Source organism: Lynx rufus, unplaced genomic scaffold (genome assembly GCF_022079265.1).
Source record: "Lynx rufus isolate CCGP_SWC_20201006 ecotype Redwood Valley unplaced genomic scaffold, mLynRuf1.p SCAF_9, whole genome shotgun sequence".
In the NCBI taxonomy this organism is placed as follows: Eukaryota; Metazoa; Chordata; class Mammalia; order Carnivora; family Felidae; genus Lynx; species Lynx rufus.
In genome coordinates, this window is record NW_025814897.1 from 48,921,908 (window position 1) to 48,938,866 (window position 16,959).

The window sequence follows — 16,959 nt, forward strand, 5'->3', positions numbered from 1 at the left end:
GTGACAGGCCCTGGTTGACAGTTTTGTGTGGCTGGAACGTATCTGGCTGGAACATTCACTAACAGTTAAGTTAGGGATCAAGGAAGTAGGTGGTCAAATGATGGGGGACTTTGAATGCCATGCTTAGAAGTTTAGACTTTATCCTGAGAGCATACAGATTCCTGGAAGGCTTTTGAGCAAGAGGATAGTATGGTCAGATTTGTATCTTAGAAGGATGATTGGAAACAGTTTCATAGTTTACTTCCCCCTACACCACACAGCCTCTCATCATAGATGTTTGAGAGTTGACTGAAGTGATCCATAGACATCAGAGGTTCAGAGCTCAAGCAACATCCCACCAATGGCCACAAGAAAGCCTTCAGGTTTAAGTAGTTATTTCCCTTTTTGAATCCTAAACCCCCTTAAACTATCTGGTTTAAGAAAGAAAAAATAGTCCATAGCACCCTGCTCCCCTCTTCTGAAAACATCCTAGCTGGTTTTTAGCAGCCTCTGAGACTCGACCTGAACAAAATTATGCTGCTGCTGATCTGCCACAGCTGGAAGCAGATCAGGTTGGCATCTCTCCAATTGTTCAGCATCCAGAGCTTTTATAATTATAAAGGCTTTTTACATCACATTAAAAGAAAAATAAAACTATATAAATGAATGTAGCATATTTCATCCAGGTGATGATAAAAGGACAAAATCTCTTTAGAAGAAGATCGGTTGTTCTTTCTCTTGGCTGCTCTAGCTCATTGCACACATTTCGGGCCTAGCACATGTCCCTTCCTGGTTTTTTATAACTGTGTGTTACATGGGGCTCCTCCCATGCCAGGGTCCTTAATATTTGTGTCACAGTGTCTGACACAAATGATGTACTCTATAGAGATCTGTTTATTGAAAAGTTGGATGAATAACTAAATATTTATTTTTAAGTGGATAAATAAGTTAAAAAAAAACTGGTATTATGAGTAGGCAGCCTTCATCTTCTATATATTCCAGACCTAAAATCTAATGTGAAACCTGAAAGTAGTAGATAGTGAGTGCCTATTCTCTAGCATATTTTGGGTATAAACAAACAAATGGCATGGTCCCTGCTCTCAAGTTGATTACTCTAGCTGGAGAAGTAGACAAGCATACCAACCCAGTATGATAAGTGTTATGATAGATACATGGAGAATGCTGGGGAGGCTGAGGAGAGCATCAGGGATGGCTTCCAGAAGATCATGATCCCTGAGCTCAATCCTGAATGAGGAATGAGAGTTAGAATCTTGTTCCACTGATTATATATAATGATGTATAATAATGACTATTACTGGGTGCCTAGGCCATCTGAATTCTGGATGGTGAATGACAGAGTACATTAGAGTCCAAATCATTTCAGTGTGAAAAGTATTACAAGTCTTTATATATTGGTGGTGTGGTCTCATTTATTCATTCATCAGGTGTTTATTGAGCACTCATCTAGGTGTATTGGGATGTGTAGAAATGTAAACCATGACATCATTTCTTCAAGAGATAATCTTACTGGAAGCCATAGTGCCCTTGCACATAAAATACTTCATGGAAACACAGGGCATTATATTCACAGACCCAGAGTCATTGGCGTAGGCAGTAAACATGCAGAAGTGAGAGCTGAAGCTCAAAATGAAGAAAGGGATCTTTTAACACATCTAATATAAAAGGAAAAAAAAAATAAGACAAAGAGAAAACAAAACAAGATAAAAGGAAAAGATATCCAGAATGAGAGAGTTTGAAAAGAGGACAGAGGGGGGGCTGAATGTGGAATATAAATCAATATGAAGTTATAGAGAGTTACCATGAGCCAAGTACCACACTGAGCACCATAGAAGAGACAAACATGAAGGAGACATTGAATGTGCTATGAAACTGTGAACAGTGCAGAGTGTCATTGGCAGCCCATAGCTGGAGCTACAACAGAAACATGTATGGTTTGACCTGAACCATACTTCTAATTTTTTTTTATCATTATCGACTTAAATTTCTGGAAAATTTGCATCAAAATCTAGATTATTCACTTACCTTTATAAATTAGAGAATCTGGCAGTACTAGTCAGTGTTTCTGCTTCAAGCACTTGTCCAGAGTTGAGCAGAAACATCCCTTTAAAAAGAATGTATTCTCCAGTTGGCTAAAATCCCTGCTTAGTCTGCTGCACTCATTTGTGTTACCTGTCCTATCCCTGTGGACTTTAGATTTTGCCATTTCTGATTAAAATCTAGAAAAAAAGTAAAGATATTTACATAAATAATTATAATATGAATTAGGCGGTAAAGAGGGATCTAAAGCACTGTGGAAGTTCATTCATTCATTCATTCATTCATTCATATATTCATTCTGTCATTCAGTAACTGTTTCCTGAGTCCCTGCTACATCTTGCTATTGCTGAAGTAGCCCAAGTGCCTTGATTTCTGGAGTTCACAGTCTATTGAGGGAAAAGGATACATTAGCAATCGCTACACAGTGTGATAAATGCCATACTAGAGTTATGTGTACATAGTTTACATTAGGGTTCACTCCTGATGTTGTCCATTCTATGAGTTTGGACAGATGTATAATGACATCTATCCATCTTTATAGTATCCTACAGAGTAGTTCCACTACCCCAAATCCCCTGTGTTTCACCGATTTATCCCCCTCTCCACACAACCCCTGGCAGCACTGATCTTTGTGCCATCTACATAGTTTTGCCTTTTCCAGAATGTCATATAGCAGGGAATCGTGCAGGATGTAGCCTTTCCAGGCTGGCTTCTTTCACTTAGTAATATGCGTTTAAGATTCCTCCATGTCTTTTCATGGCTTGATAGCTCATTTCTTTTCAACGATGAATAAAATCCCATGATCTGGATGGACTACAGTATCTATTCACCTACTGAAGGGTATGCTGTGTCAATGTAGATTCATCAATTGTAGCAAATTTACTACTCTGATAGGGGATTTTGATAGTGACAGAGTCCATTCATGTGTGGGGACAAGAGGTTTAAGAAAAATCTCTGTACCTTCCCCTCAATTTTGCCATGAACATAGAATTGCTCTTTAAAAATTTGTCTTAGAGTGGACCAGGAGGAAGATGGTGGCATAGGAGGACGCTGGACTCACCGCGTCCTGCTGACCACTTAGATTCCACCCACATCTGCCTAAATAACCCAGAAAACAACCAGAAGACTAGCAGAACAGACTCTCTGGAGCCAAGTGTAGACGAGATGCCCACGGAAGAGGATAGGAAGTGGGGAGAGGTGGTGTGCACTACATGGACTGGCGGAAAAGAGCTGGGCCAGTGAAGGGGCAGCCCACCTGGCAAGGCAGAGCCCCCAAGTCTGGCTTGCAAAAGCGGAGGGGCTAGGCGGAGTGTGTTGTGACAGCCAGCAGGACTTAACATCTGGAATGTTATAAGTCAACAGCTCTGCTCCGAGAGTGGGAGGGATAGAGGACAACAGGAAGAAGAGTTGTTGAGCCCCAGAGGACAGAGCTCAGCTTGGCAGGGAACAAAGGCACTTGCCAGCACCATCTTCCTTGCCCATCCCCCAGCCAAAATCCCAAAGGGAACCAGTTCTCCTCACAGAACTTGCTTGCACCTCACAAACACCCAACGCTGTGCTTCTGCAGATCCATCCCTCCGATGGGTCTGCCTCCCTCCCAGTGCCACAGGGCCCCTCCCAAAGCGGACCACCAAAGGCAAAGTGAGCTGAGTCTGCCCCTCCTACCCCTGTTCACCTTGCAGATCCACCCCAGCTAATACGCCAGATCCCATCGAAGCAGAACCACAAGCCTGGCAGTGTGCAAGTAGCCCAGACAGGGGCCATACCACTCCACAGTGAGTCCTGCCCTGGGAGAGGGGAAGATAAGGTACACACCAGTCTGACTATGGCCCCGGTGGTGGGCTGGGGGCAGACATCAGGTCTGACTGCGGCCTCACCCACCAATGCAAGTTACTCCAGACAGCACAGAGGAAGAGCCCTGAAGTTCCCCGCCACTCCAGGGACTATCCAAAATGACAAAACGGAGATATTCTTCTCAAAAGAAACTCCAGGAAGTAGCGACAGCTAACGAACTGATCAAAAACGACTTAAGCAATATAGCAGAAAATGAATTTAAAATAATAGTCATAAAATTAATCAATGGGCTTGAAAAAAGTATAGAGGACAGCAGAGAATCTATTACGACAGAGATCATGGGACTAAGAAACAGTCAGGAGGAGCTAAAAAATGATATAAATGAGCTGCAAAATAAAATGGAGGCTACCACAGCTCGGATTGAAGAGACAGAGGAGAGAATCGGTGAATTAGAAGATAAAATTATGAAAAAAGAGGCAGCTGAGAAAAAGAAAGATAAAAAAATCCAGGAGTATGAGGGGAAAATTAGAGAATTAAGTGACACAATTAAATGTAATAACATACGCATAATTGGGATTTCAGAGGAGGAAGAGAGAGGGAAAGGTGCTGAAGGTATACTTGAAGAAACCATAGCTGAGAACTTGCCTGATCTGGGTAAGAAAAAAGGCACTGAAATCCAAAAGGCACAGAGAACTCCCTTCAGACATAACTTGAATCGATCTTCTGCATGACATATCATAGTGAAACTGGCAAAATACAAGGATAAAGAGAAAATTCTGAAAGCAGCTAGGGATAAACATGCTCTAACATATATAGGGAGACTGATAAGACTAGTGACAGATTTATCTACTGAAATTTGGCAGGCCAGAAAGGAATGGCAGGAAATCTTCAATGTGATGAACAGAAAAAATATGCAGCCAAGAATCCTTTATCCAGCAAGTCTGTCATTTCGAGTAGAAGGAGAGATAAAGGTCTTCCCAAACAAACAAAAACTGAAGGAATTTGTCACCACTAAACCAGCCCTACAAGAGATCCTAAGGGGGACCCTGTGAGACAAAGTACCAGAGACATCACTACAAGCATAAAACATACAGACATCACAATGACTCTAAACCTGTATCATTCTATAATAACACTGAATGTAAATGGATTAAATGCGCCAACCAAAAGACATAGGGTATCAGAATGGACAAAAAAACAAGACCCATCTATTTGCTCTCTACAAGAGACTCATTTTAGACCTGAGGACACCTTCAGATTGAAAGTGAGAGGATGGAGAACTATCTATCATTCTACTGGAAGTCAAAAGAAAGCTGGAGTAGCCATGCTTAGATCAGACAAACTAGACTTTAAGTTAAAGGCTGTAACAAGAGATGAAGAAGGGCATTATATAATAATTACAGGGTCTATCCATCAGGAAGAGCTAACAATTATAAATGTCTATGCGCCAAATACGGGAGCCCCCAAATATATAAAACAATTAATCACAAACATAAGCAACCTTATTGATAAGAATGTGGTAATTGCAGAGGACTTTAATACTCCACTTACAACAATGGATAAATCATCTAGATACAGGATCAATAAAGAAACAAAGGCCCTGAATGATACATTGGATCTGATGGATTTGACAGATATATTTAGAACTCTGCATCCCAAAGCAACAGAATCTCAAGTGCACATGGAACATTCTCCAAGATAGATCACATACTGATCACAAATCAGCCCTTCATAAGTATACAGGAATTGAGATCATACCATGCATACTTTCAGATCACAATGCTATGAAGCTTGAAATCAACCACAGGAAAAAGTCTGGAAAACCTCCAAAAGCATGGAGGTTAAAGAACACCCTACTAAAGAATGAGTGGGTCAACCAGGCAATTAGAGAAGAAATTAAAAAATATATGGAAACAAACGAAAATGAAAATACAACAATCCAAACGCTTTGGGACGCAGCGAAGGCACTCCTGAGAGGAAAATACATTGCAATCCAGGCCTATCTCAAGAAACAAGAAAAATCCCAAATACAAAATCTAACAGCACACCTAAAGGAAATAGAAGCAGAACAGCAAAGACACCCCAAACCCAGCAGAAGAAGAGAAACAATAAAGATCAGAGCAGAAATAAACAATATAGAATCTAAAATAAAACTGTAGAGCAGATCAATGAAACCAAGGGTTGGTTTCTTGGAAAAATAAACAAAATTGATAAACCTCTAACCAGGCTTCTCACAAAGAAAAGGGAGATGACCCAAATAGATAAAATCATGAATTAAAATGGAATTATTACAACCAATCCCTCAGAAATACAAGCAATTATCAGGGAATACTATGAAAACTTATATGCCAACAAACTGGGCAACCTGGAAGAAATGGACAAATTCCTAAGCACCCACACACTCCCAAAACTCAAACAGGGAGAACTAGAAAGCTTGAACAGACCCATAACCAGTGAATAAATTGAATCAGTTATCAAAAATCTCCCAACAAACAAGAGTCCAGGACCAGATGGCTTCCCAGGGGAATTCTACCAGACATTTAAAGCGGAAATAATACCTATCATTCTCAAACTATTCCAAAAAATAGAAAGGGAAGGGAAACTTCCAGACTCATTCTATGAAGCCAGCATTACTTTGATTGCTAAACCAGACAGAGACCCAGTAAAAATGAAAACTACAGGCCAATATCCCTGACGAATATGGATGCAAAAATTCTCAATAAGATACTAGCAAATTGAATTCAACTGCGTATAAAAAAAATTATTCACCATGATCAAGTGGGATTCATTCCTGGGCTGCAGGGCTGGTTCAACATTCAAAAATCAATCAATGTGATACATCACATTAATAAAAGAAAAGATAAGAACCATATGATCCTGTCAATCGATGCAGAAAAAGCATTTGACAAAATTCAGCATCCTTTCTTAGTAAAAACCCTTGATAAAGTCAGGATAGAAGGAACATACTAAAACACCATAAAAGCCATTTATGAAAAGCCCACAGCTAATGTCATCCTCAATGGGGAAAAACTGAGAGCTTTCTCCCTGAGATCAGGAACATGACAGGGATGTCCACTCTCACCGCTGTTGTTTAACATAGTGTTGGAAGCTCTAGCATCAACAATCAGACAACAAAAGGAAATCAAAGGCATCAAAATTGGCAAAGATGAAGTTAAGCTTTCACTTTTTGCAGATGACATGATATTATACATGGAAAATCCGATAGACTCCACCAAAAGTCTGCTAGAACTGACTGATACATGAATTCAGCAAAGTCACAGGATACAAAATCAATGTATAGAAATCTGTTGCATTCTAATAAACTAATAATGAAGCAACAGAGGGACAAATAAACTGATCCTATTCACAATTGCACCAAGAAGCATAAAATACCTAGGAATAAATCTAACCAAAGATGTACAAGATCTGTATGCTGAAAACTATAGAAAGCTTATGAAGGAAATTGAAGAAGATATAAAGAAATGGAAAAACATTCCATGCTCATGGATTGGAAGAATAAATATTGTTAAAATGTCAATACTACCCAAAGCTATCTACACATTCAATGCAATCCCAATCAAAATTGCACCAGCATTCTTCTCAAAGCTAGAACAAGCAATCCTAAAATTTGTGTGGAACCACAAAAGGCCCCGAATAGCCAAAGTAATTTTTAAGAAATTTTGAAGAAATTTGAAGAAGACCAAAGCAGGGGGCATCACAATCCCAGACTTTAGCCTCTACTACAAACGCTGTAATCATCAAGACAGCATGGTATTAGCACAAAAACAGACACATAGACCAATGGACTAGAATAGAAACCCCAGAACTAGACCCACAAAGTATGGCCAACTAATCTTTGACAAAGCAGGAAAGAATATCCAATGGAAAAAAGACAGTCTCTTTAACAAATGGTGTTGGGAGAACTGGACAGCAACATGCAGAAGAATGAAACTAGACCACTTTCTTACACCATTCACAAAAACAAACTCCAAATGGATAAAGGACCTGAATGTGAGACAGGAAACCATCAAAACCCTAGAAGAGAAAGCAGGAAAAAACATCTCTGACCTCAGACGCAGCAATTTCTTACTTGACACATCCCCAAGGGCAAGGGAATTAAAAGCAAAAATGAACTATTGGGACCTCATGAAGATAAAAAGCTTCTGCACAGCAAAGGAAACAATCAACAAAACTAAAAGGCAACCAACAGAATGGGAAAAGATATTTGCAAATGACATATGGGACAAAGGGCTAGTATCCAAAATCTATAAAGAGCTCACCAAACTCCACACCCGAAAAACAAATAATCCGGTGAAGAAATGGGTAGAAAACATGAATAGACACTTCTCTAAAGAAGACATCCAGATGGCCAACAGACACATGAAAAGATGCTTGTCACTCCTCATCAGGGAAATACAAATCAAAACTACACTCAGATATCACCTCACATCAGTCAGAGTGGCTAAAATGAACAAATCAGGAGGCTATAGATGCTGGAGAGGATGTGGAGAAACGGGAACCCTCTTGCACTGTTGGTGGCCATGCAAACTGGTGCAGCCACTCTGGAAAACAGTGTGGAGGTTCCTCAAAAAATTAAAAATAGACCCTATGACCCAGCAATAGCATGTTAGGAATTTACCCAAGGGATACAGAAGTGCTGATGCATAGGGGCACTTGTACTTCAATGTTTATAGCAGCACTCTCAACAATAGCCAAATTATGGAAAGAATGTAAATGTCCATCAACTGACAAATGGATAAAGAAATTGTGGTGTATATACACAATGGAATACTACGTGGCAATGAGAAAAAATGAAATATGGCCCTTTGTAGCAATGTGGATGGAACTGGAGAGTGTTATGCTAAGTGAAATAAGCCATACAGAGAAAGACAGATACCATATGTTTTCACTCTTATGTGGATCCTGAGAAACTTAACAGAAACCCATGGGGGAGGGGAAGGAAAAAAAAAAAAGAGGTTAGAGAGGGAGGGAGCCAAAACATAAGAGACTCTTAAAAACTGAGAACAAACTGAGGGTTGATGGGGGATGGGAGGGAGGGGAGGGTGGGTGATGGGTATTGAGGAGGGCACCTTTTGGGATGAGCACTGGGTGTTGTATGGAAACCAATTTGACAATAAATTTCATATTAAAAATAAGTAAATAATAAATAAATAAATAAAAATATAAATAAATAAAGTAAATAAAATAAAAATTTGTCTTAAAAAAAAAAAAGAAGAGAGAGTTCTGGTGTTTACTACCTGTGTGAACATAAGCTGTGTATCCAAAGCTCAACTAGCTTAGACAAGTTAACTTATGTAAGTATCAGTATAATAGAATTTGTAATTCTTCACAAATGTTCATCCTCTAACAGAAAAAAATGTAAACACTTTAAAATCTATAGTTTAATGTAACAGGTTATTAGTGTAAGAAGTTTCAGTTAGGGGTGCTTGGCTGTCTCAGTAGGAAGAGCATATGACTCTTGGTCTTGGGTTCGTGAGTTCAAACCTCACTTTGGGTGTAGACATTACCAAAAAAATAAATGAAAACTTTAAAAAGAAAAAAAAAGTGTAAGTTAGAAAAAGTAAATCATTTGGAGTTTGTTTAAGATATTCTAGGGGCGCCTGGGTGGCGCAGTCGGTTAAGCGTCCGACTTCAGCCAGGTCACGATCTCGCGGTCCGTGAGTTCGAGCCCCGCGTCAGGCTCTGGGCTGATGGCTCGGAGCCTGGAGCCTGTTTCCGATTCTGTGTCTCCCTCTCTCTCTGCCCGTCCCCCGTTCATGCTCTGTCTCTGTCCCAAAAATAAATAAAAACGTTGAAAAAAAAATTTTTTTTAAAAAGATATTCTATTTGCACACCATTTACAGATTTATTTCTTTGTCATTTCCCCTCATTATTAAACTAAATATCAAAAAGGCATCATAATTACTGTGATATAAAAATTCTATTTTAAAAACAGTATTTAAATCCTACAAGTTGACAAATTTCCACATAATTTGGTTTAAGAGACTTGTCCAGGTAAAATAAATAAAATGTAGTCACTCAAGAATGATATGTTTTGTGTTCAAGGGTGACTAACAAAATTCCCCCCAATGGTAATGGGGAGTTTGTTTCATAAAGATCTTTTAAAGCTGTATTTTCTCTGAAGAGAGTCACTTAGCATACTAAACATGTAAGGACAATCCTTACTTCCAAAGGAATCATCTTCTCTCCCATTTTACTATTAAAATACCAAGCTTTCTCCATAAAGCTTTCATTTTTTCATTTCTGATAAAATCATGAGAAAAAGAAATCTTTTGCTTTCCTCTTGGCTTTGTATGAAGTGCAAATATGATGCAACATACAGCTTTTATGTCTGAGAAACCTGAGGGGGAGATGAGAGACTCTTGCACACTAGAAAATGAACCCGTCTAAAGAGGGCCATGTCGGGGCGCCTGGGTGGCGCAGTCAGTTGGGCGTCCGACTTCAGCCAGGTCACGATCTCGCGGTCCGTGAGTTCGAGCCCCGCGTCAGGCTCTGGGCTGATGGCTCAGAGCCTGGAGCCTGTTTCCGATTCTGTGTCTCCCTCTCTCTCTGCCCCTCCCCCGTTCATGCTCTGTCTCTCTGTGTCCCCAAAAAATAAATAAACGTTGAAAAAAAAAAAAAGTTTAAAAAATAAAGAGGGCCATGTCTGCCTAACTGTTGCTATGAGACAAGGTTAAGAGCCAGTGTTCACAGAATGTCTTTTTTTTTCCTATAAAGTAATAAATCTATATTTAATGCAAATTTTCCCAATTCTAAACATAAGCAACAATTCAAAAATTTGTAAACACTGGGTCACATTAAGCCATTATCTTTCTGATTTGCAACCTTTGGAATATATCATACTCTAGACTCTGGGATTTTGAGTGAGAAAAATCTGTGTCTTAATCCTGCCTTTGTTAACTTACTAAAATCAGTAAAAACTTGGAAAGCAGTCTCATTTCAATAATGTAAAAAGTTTTCTTTCCCTCTCTCTCTGCCCCTTCCCTACCTGATCGATCTCTCTCTCTCTCTCTCTCCCTAAATAAATAAACATTTAAACATAAATAATAAGGGTGCTTGGGTGGCTCAGTCAGTTGAGCTTCCAACTTTGGCTCAGGTCATGATCTCGTGGTTGATGAGTTCGAGACCCACGTTGGGTTCTATGCTGACAGCTCAGAGCCTGGAGCCTGCTTCGGATTCTGTGTCTCCCTCTCTCTCTGCCCCTCCCTTGCTCATGCTCTGTTTCTCTCTGTCTCAAAAATAAATAATCATTAAAAAATATTTTTAAAAATAAAAAAAAATAAATAAATAATAAAATGAATACTTATACACTTGCCATCTAGATTGCACTTTTAACATTTTACTTATTCTATAAAATATCTATCCATCTATCTATCCAATCATCTGTCCATCTTCCTTTTTGGATCAGTTTAAAAGTAGTTGCATATTAAAGTGAATTACTGGGACCTTATGAAGATAAAAAGCTTCTGCACAGCAAAGGAAACAACCAACAAAACTAAAAGGCAACCAACGGAATGGGAAAAGATATTTGCAAATGACATATCGGACAAAGGGCTAGTATCTAAAATCTATAAAGAGCTCACCAAACTCCACACACGAAAAACAAATAACCCAGTGAAGAAATGGGCAGAAAACATGAATAGACACTTCTCTAAAGAAGACATCCAGATGGCCAACAGGCACATGAAAAGATGTTCAGCGTCGCTCCTTATCAGGGAAATACAAATCAAAACCACACTCAGGTATCACCTCACGCCAGTCAGAGTGGCCAAAATGAACAAATCAGGAGACTATAGATGCTGGAGAGGATGTGGAAAAACGGGAACCCTCTTGCACTGTCGGTGGGAATGCAAATTGGTGCAGCCGCTCTGGAAAGCAGTGTGGAGGTTCCTCAGAAAATTAAAAATAGACCTACCCTATGACCCAGCAATAGCACTGCTAGGAATCTACCCAAGGGATACAGGAGTACTGATGCATAGGGGCACTTGTACCCCAATGTTCATAGCAGCACTCTCAACAATAGCCAAATTATGGAAAGAGCCTAAATGTCCATCAACTGATGAATGGATAAAGAAATTGTGGTTTATATACACAATGGAATACTACGTGGCAATGAGAAAAAATGAAATATGGCCTTTTGTAGCAACGTGGATGGAACTGGAGAGTGTGATGCTAAGTGAAATAAGCCATACAGAGAAAGACAGATACCATATGGTTTCACTCTTATGTGGATCCTGAGAAACTTAACAGGAACCCATGGGGGAGGGGAAGGAAAAAAAAAAAAAAAGGACGTTAGAGTGGGAGAGAGCCAAAGCATAAGAGACTGTTAAAAACTGAGAACAAACTGAGGGTTGATGGGGGGTGGGAGGGAGGGGCGAGTGGGTGATGGGCATTGAGGAGGGCACCTTTTGGGATGAGCACTGGGTGTTGTATGGAAACCAATTTGTCAATAAACTTCATATAAAAAAAAAAGTAGTTGCATATTGACATCTCTGTGCATCTCTCATTAGATTGTCTTGAGGAATAAATGGAATGATGCACATAAAGCATCAAAGATAATATCTAGCACATAGATAACCCTTTCTCTCCATCTATGTTTACTATGTATAACTTGAATGTCACTGGTTGTACTAAGAGTGTGTGTTTTAAACTTGAATGAAGAGGAATATTTCTACAACTTTTTCTTCAAGATCCTGTTGGCCCCTACCTTCAAAATGTATCCAGAATCTGGACTTCTGGTTGCAGTCAAAATACAGTATCCCCTTTCTCTCTAATCATCCCTCTTATTAAAATACACGCACACACATGCACATATACACACACACATAAGCACACACAGCTTAAGACATAATAAAACAAACAAACATGGGAAGACTCTACAAATTGGAAATCAGTAAGACCAGCTCAGAGAGGAGTGATACTGTGGTGAGTTTCTTAAATTTTCTTTTTACTTCCTATATGTCCTGAATGGAGCCCTGGAGACGCCTTCACCCTGGCACCCCTACCAATAAGGACAGACCAAAAAAGCCTCAAGAAAGCCTGCAACCTGTATCCAAAAGATTGGGAAAAGGATAGATTAATAGAACAGGGAGCCTTTTGATAATACTTCCCTAACTGTATCCAAACACCAAAGGCAAAACCCTCACTGCAGTGCCAGTGGACTGTGCAGATAGCTAGACATCTGGCCCCATTAGGGGAAGCCAGGAGAGGCAGTTCTAAGATGACCCTGGACTTCTTCCACTGGGGTGATGTCAGTGGGCCAAATAAAAGCTGAACTTCCACCCCTATCCAGCAGCAAACAGGCAGAACAAAGTGACATGCCAGTTGACCTCCACTCCCCACTTGGGGGCTGAACTTGCACCTTCATCCAGCTGCAACAAGCCTGGAATGAGATAGCGCTCGTTAGCATTCCATGTCCCTACTCCTGGTATTGGTGGGGACCACCAGGGAGCTGAACTACTGCTGGTCAGTGGCATTGAGGTAGAAGGGGGAAGAGGGAAGCAGTGCTAGTTGGCAAACCACTTCTCCCAGTAGGGTAGTGAGCTGAACTTCTAGCCACACTCAGAGGCAAGGAGGCAGAACAAAGTGGCTCAAGGCAGTGCTAGTCAGTACCCTGTTTTCACTCCCCCATTGGTGTCAGTGGGCCCATATGAGTTTCTACCCCCACTAAGTGGAAATGAGGTAGAATGAGTGGAATACCAGTTGGTACCCCCACTTTCCTCCTTGGTGTCACCAGGGACAAGTAAGGGACAAGTAAGAAGCTGAATATCCATTTCACTGGTGTCTGCAAGTTATTCCTAAATTGATCTACAAGCTGAAAAAAACTAAGATTAAGTAGAATATAGTATTTTATACTGTAATACCCAAGTGTCCAGTATATAATAAAATAAAATCACTTCTTATTCCAAGAACCAGGAAAATCTCCAACTGATGCCAACACTGAGATAACATAGGAGTTAGAATTATTTGACAAGGATTTTAAAATACCCACCATGCTTCAGTAGGCAATTCCACACAGACTTGAAATAAATGGAGAAAAAAAATGAAAGTCTCCACAAAAGAAAAGAAGATAGATAGATAGATAGATAGATAGATAGATAGATTTTTCAGCTTTAAGATCCATTTGTTATATATATAACAAATGGATCTTAAAGCTGAAAAATATAAAAACCAAAATAAAAAAAAACTCATTGAATGGGGTCAAGAGCAGAATAAATATAACAGAAGAAAGAACAGCTGAATCTGAAGATAGGAGGGTAGAAATTACTCAGTCTGGCCACAGAGAGAAAATTGACTGGAAATATACCCACTGCCTACCACTTCCTCTGATACTACCCTCAGCCAAGTCACTCTTTTGCCTGCATATAGCAATTAGCCACATAACTCATCTCACTTTTTCAAATGTTGCCCCTTGCATATATTTTATGGCAAAGTAACCATTTAAAAATATAAATCAGATCAAGTAATCTTCTCAGTGGTTCCCTATTTCTGTCAGAGTAAAAATCAAAGTTTTAGAATGGTATACAAGGCCCTACAGGATTTATCCCCTGTTGTCTCTCTTCCTGTGGTAGGTAAAATTCTAAGATGGCCCGGTGATTTCTACCCCATGATGTTACTCCCACAGTTAAGTTACCTTATATGGGAAAAAGAATTTGCAAGTGTAGTTAAGGTTACTAATCACTTGATCCTAAAGTAAGGAGATTATCTGGGTGGGCCTAACCATATCACACATACCATTGAAAAGCAGAAAGTTAAATCTAGCTAGTTGTGGAAGAGCAAGTCAAAGAAATTCCAAATGAGAAAAGGATTCAGTGTGCCATTGCCAGCTAACAAGGAATGTGAGTAGCCTCTGGGGCCTGAGAGAGACTCCCATCTGGTGTCCAGCAAGGAAACAGGGAGCTCCGTCTCTTTGATGGCTCTTTTTATATGTCATCTTGACTAGGCCACAGGGCACCCAGGTATTTAGTCAAATGGGGCAGGGTAGTTTGTTTTGTGTATAAACTTTCTGAGTACCTGGAACAGTTCCTGGTATAGTAGTGCTTACAGAGTATTTGTAGAGTAAAATAAATTAACTCTATGTTGAGCTATTTTTGACTTAATGCATTGCATTATAATACATTACGTAGAGTCCATGCTGTATGTGCATTTTACACCCTTCCTCAAAATTAGGCCAAACGTAGATATATAATGCATTGCTTTGTGCATGGGAATGTGATAACAAATAACAGATTCTGTGTAGTCATTAGTATAAAAAAATACTCTTTTTTTATACTAGGCGGGCTCTTTGCCATTTTTACATCATTAAGGGAAACTTTAATGACTGAAACTGGGATATTTGGAAGAGGATGGTAGGTGATACAAAAGTGCCTTGGTCAAACCCAAGACTTAGAGAATACATTTTTTTTTTAACTACTAATAAGAATATAGAACTAGACTTCTTCTAGCTCCCTTAAAATTCTATATTCCATAGTTATCTACCCTCTACACAAACTCAACTAACTAATGGCTCAAGATTTTTGTCTCTCATCTTTTTGCTGATGACCCTCAAATCTGCATTTGCAGTCTTCTCTATGGATCCAAATTCCTAACCTTTGTCTCTAATCATTTCTGAACACCGTGTGGATGACCCACCATCACCTGGAATTGAGCATGTCAAATCATACCCATCCTCATGATCCTGGATTCCAGTTCTCCCTCCTTTTGCCAGTCACTTAGCTATCATTCCATCTCTCCTCTACTGTGTGAGTCAATCTCTGGACCCACTGTTTCTCCTTTCAGATTTACTCTCTCACATTGCCCTTTCATTTCATTATCACTACTATCACCCTTGTTCATGCTCTCACTTTCTCACATTTGGATTACTTACTCAACATCCTAACTAATTTTTCTACCTCCCATCATATCAACACTCTCCTCTCCAGCAATCCTACATAAGACCATTTGTTAATGCTCCTAAAATGGATTTAAATATTCTTGGTGCCTCAGAATCTTCCAATGAGTCTCCTCTGCCTACAGAGTAAATTTTAATTAATAGTCGAACAAACATGTAAGATATTTCATGATAGGACCTATTCAGACTAGTCTTTTGTCCCCCAGATTCTCTCCCCTTGTGATGAATTCATCCTACTGAGTGCTACTATGGTGCTCAATAGAAGAACAAATGAGTGGGGGGAGTGAAATGGGTGAAGGTGGTCAAAAGATACAACCTTCTACTTTTAAAATAAATAAGTCCTGGGGATGTCATATACAACATGGTGCTTAATACTGTATTGTATGTTTGAAAGTTGCTGAGAGTAGATCTTAAAAGTTCTTATCTCAAGAAGAAAAAATTGTAACTATGTGTGGTGATAGATGTTACTCAGACTCCTTCTCGTGATCATTTCATGATATACAAATATTGAATCATTACATTGTACACCTGAAACTAATATAATGTTATATGTCAATTATGTCTCAATTTTAAAAAATACAAGAACAGATGTTCTAAGCAAAGGAAAAGTAGAAGTAAAGCTAGTTTAAGAAAATGTTTTGGAATTAAGGGATGACCTTGTATGATATTGCATTTTTGTAGTGAGGAACTCAGACATCTCCCATGAAATTAGCATTTTTCTTGGAGTACTAATGTATCTTACGTTGAGAAGATAGGTAGTGAGTTGCTGGTATCAAATATCTCAATGAAAGTAAAAGCAACCTAAATCTTGAGTGGGTCACCCCGTGAGCTCTGTTTTCCACTTGTTTCTTCAGGGAGCCCCGCAAGGTTGTCCTGCACAAAGGCTCCACTGGCCTGGGCTTCAACATCGTGGGCGGGGAAGATGGAGAAGGTATTTTTGTATCATTCATTCTGGCTGGTGGACCAGCAGATCTGAGTGGGGAGCTCCAGAGAGGAGACCAGATCCTATCCGTGAGTATTTCTTCTTAATTTTCATCCCTCCATATCTGACACCATTTGAGAAAAAAGTCACTTTCAATTATGACTGCAGAAGCATCTTAATTTAAAAGGAAAAATGGCTGACAGCATTATGGCTTTCAGTACATGTTACAGTTTAAATGGTGTTAAAGTGTTTTATGCTTATTACTTACTTCCCTCAGATATAGGTAAAAGTGCTC

General features: G+C 39.5%; 1 protein-coding gene across 10 annotated transcripts in view; it reads left to right on the forward strand.

The window, feature by feature from the left end:
• DLG2 (discs large MAGUK scaffold protein 2) overlaps positions 1-16,959 on the forward strand; it is a 1,224,822-nt gene that overhangs the window by 863,660 nt on the left and 344,203 nt on the right. For all 10 annotated transcript variants that reach the window (XM_047070845.1, XM_047070851.1, XM_047070843.1 and 7 more), the window contains one exon: positions 16,597-16,753. In XM_047070845.1, coding sequence (XP_046926801.1) covers positions 16,597-16,753 — 157 coding nt within the window. The remainder of the gene's footprint in view (positions 1-16,596; positions 16,754-16,959) is intronic.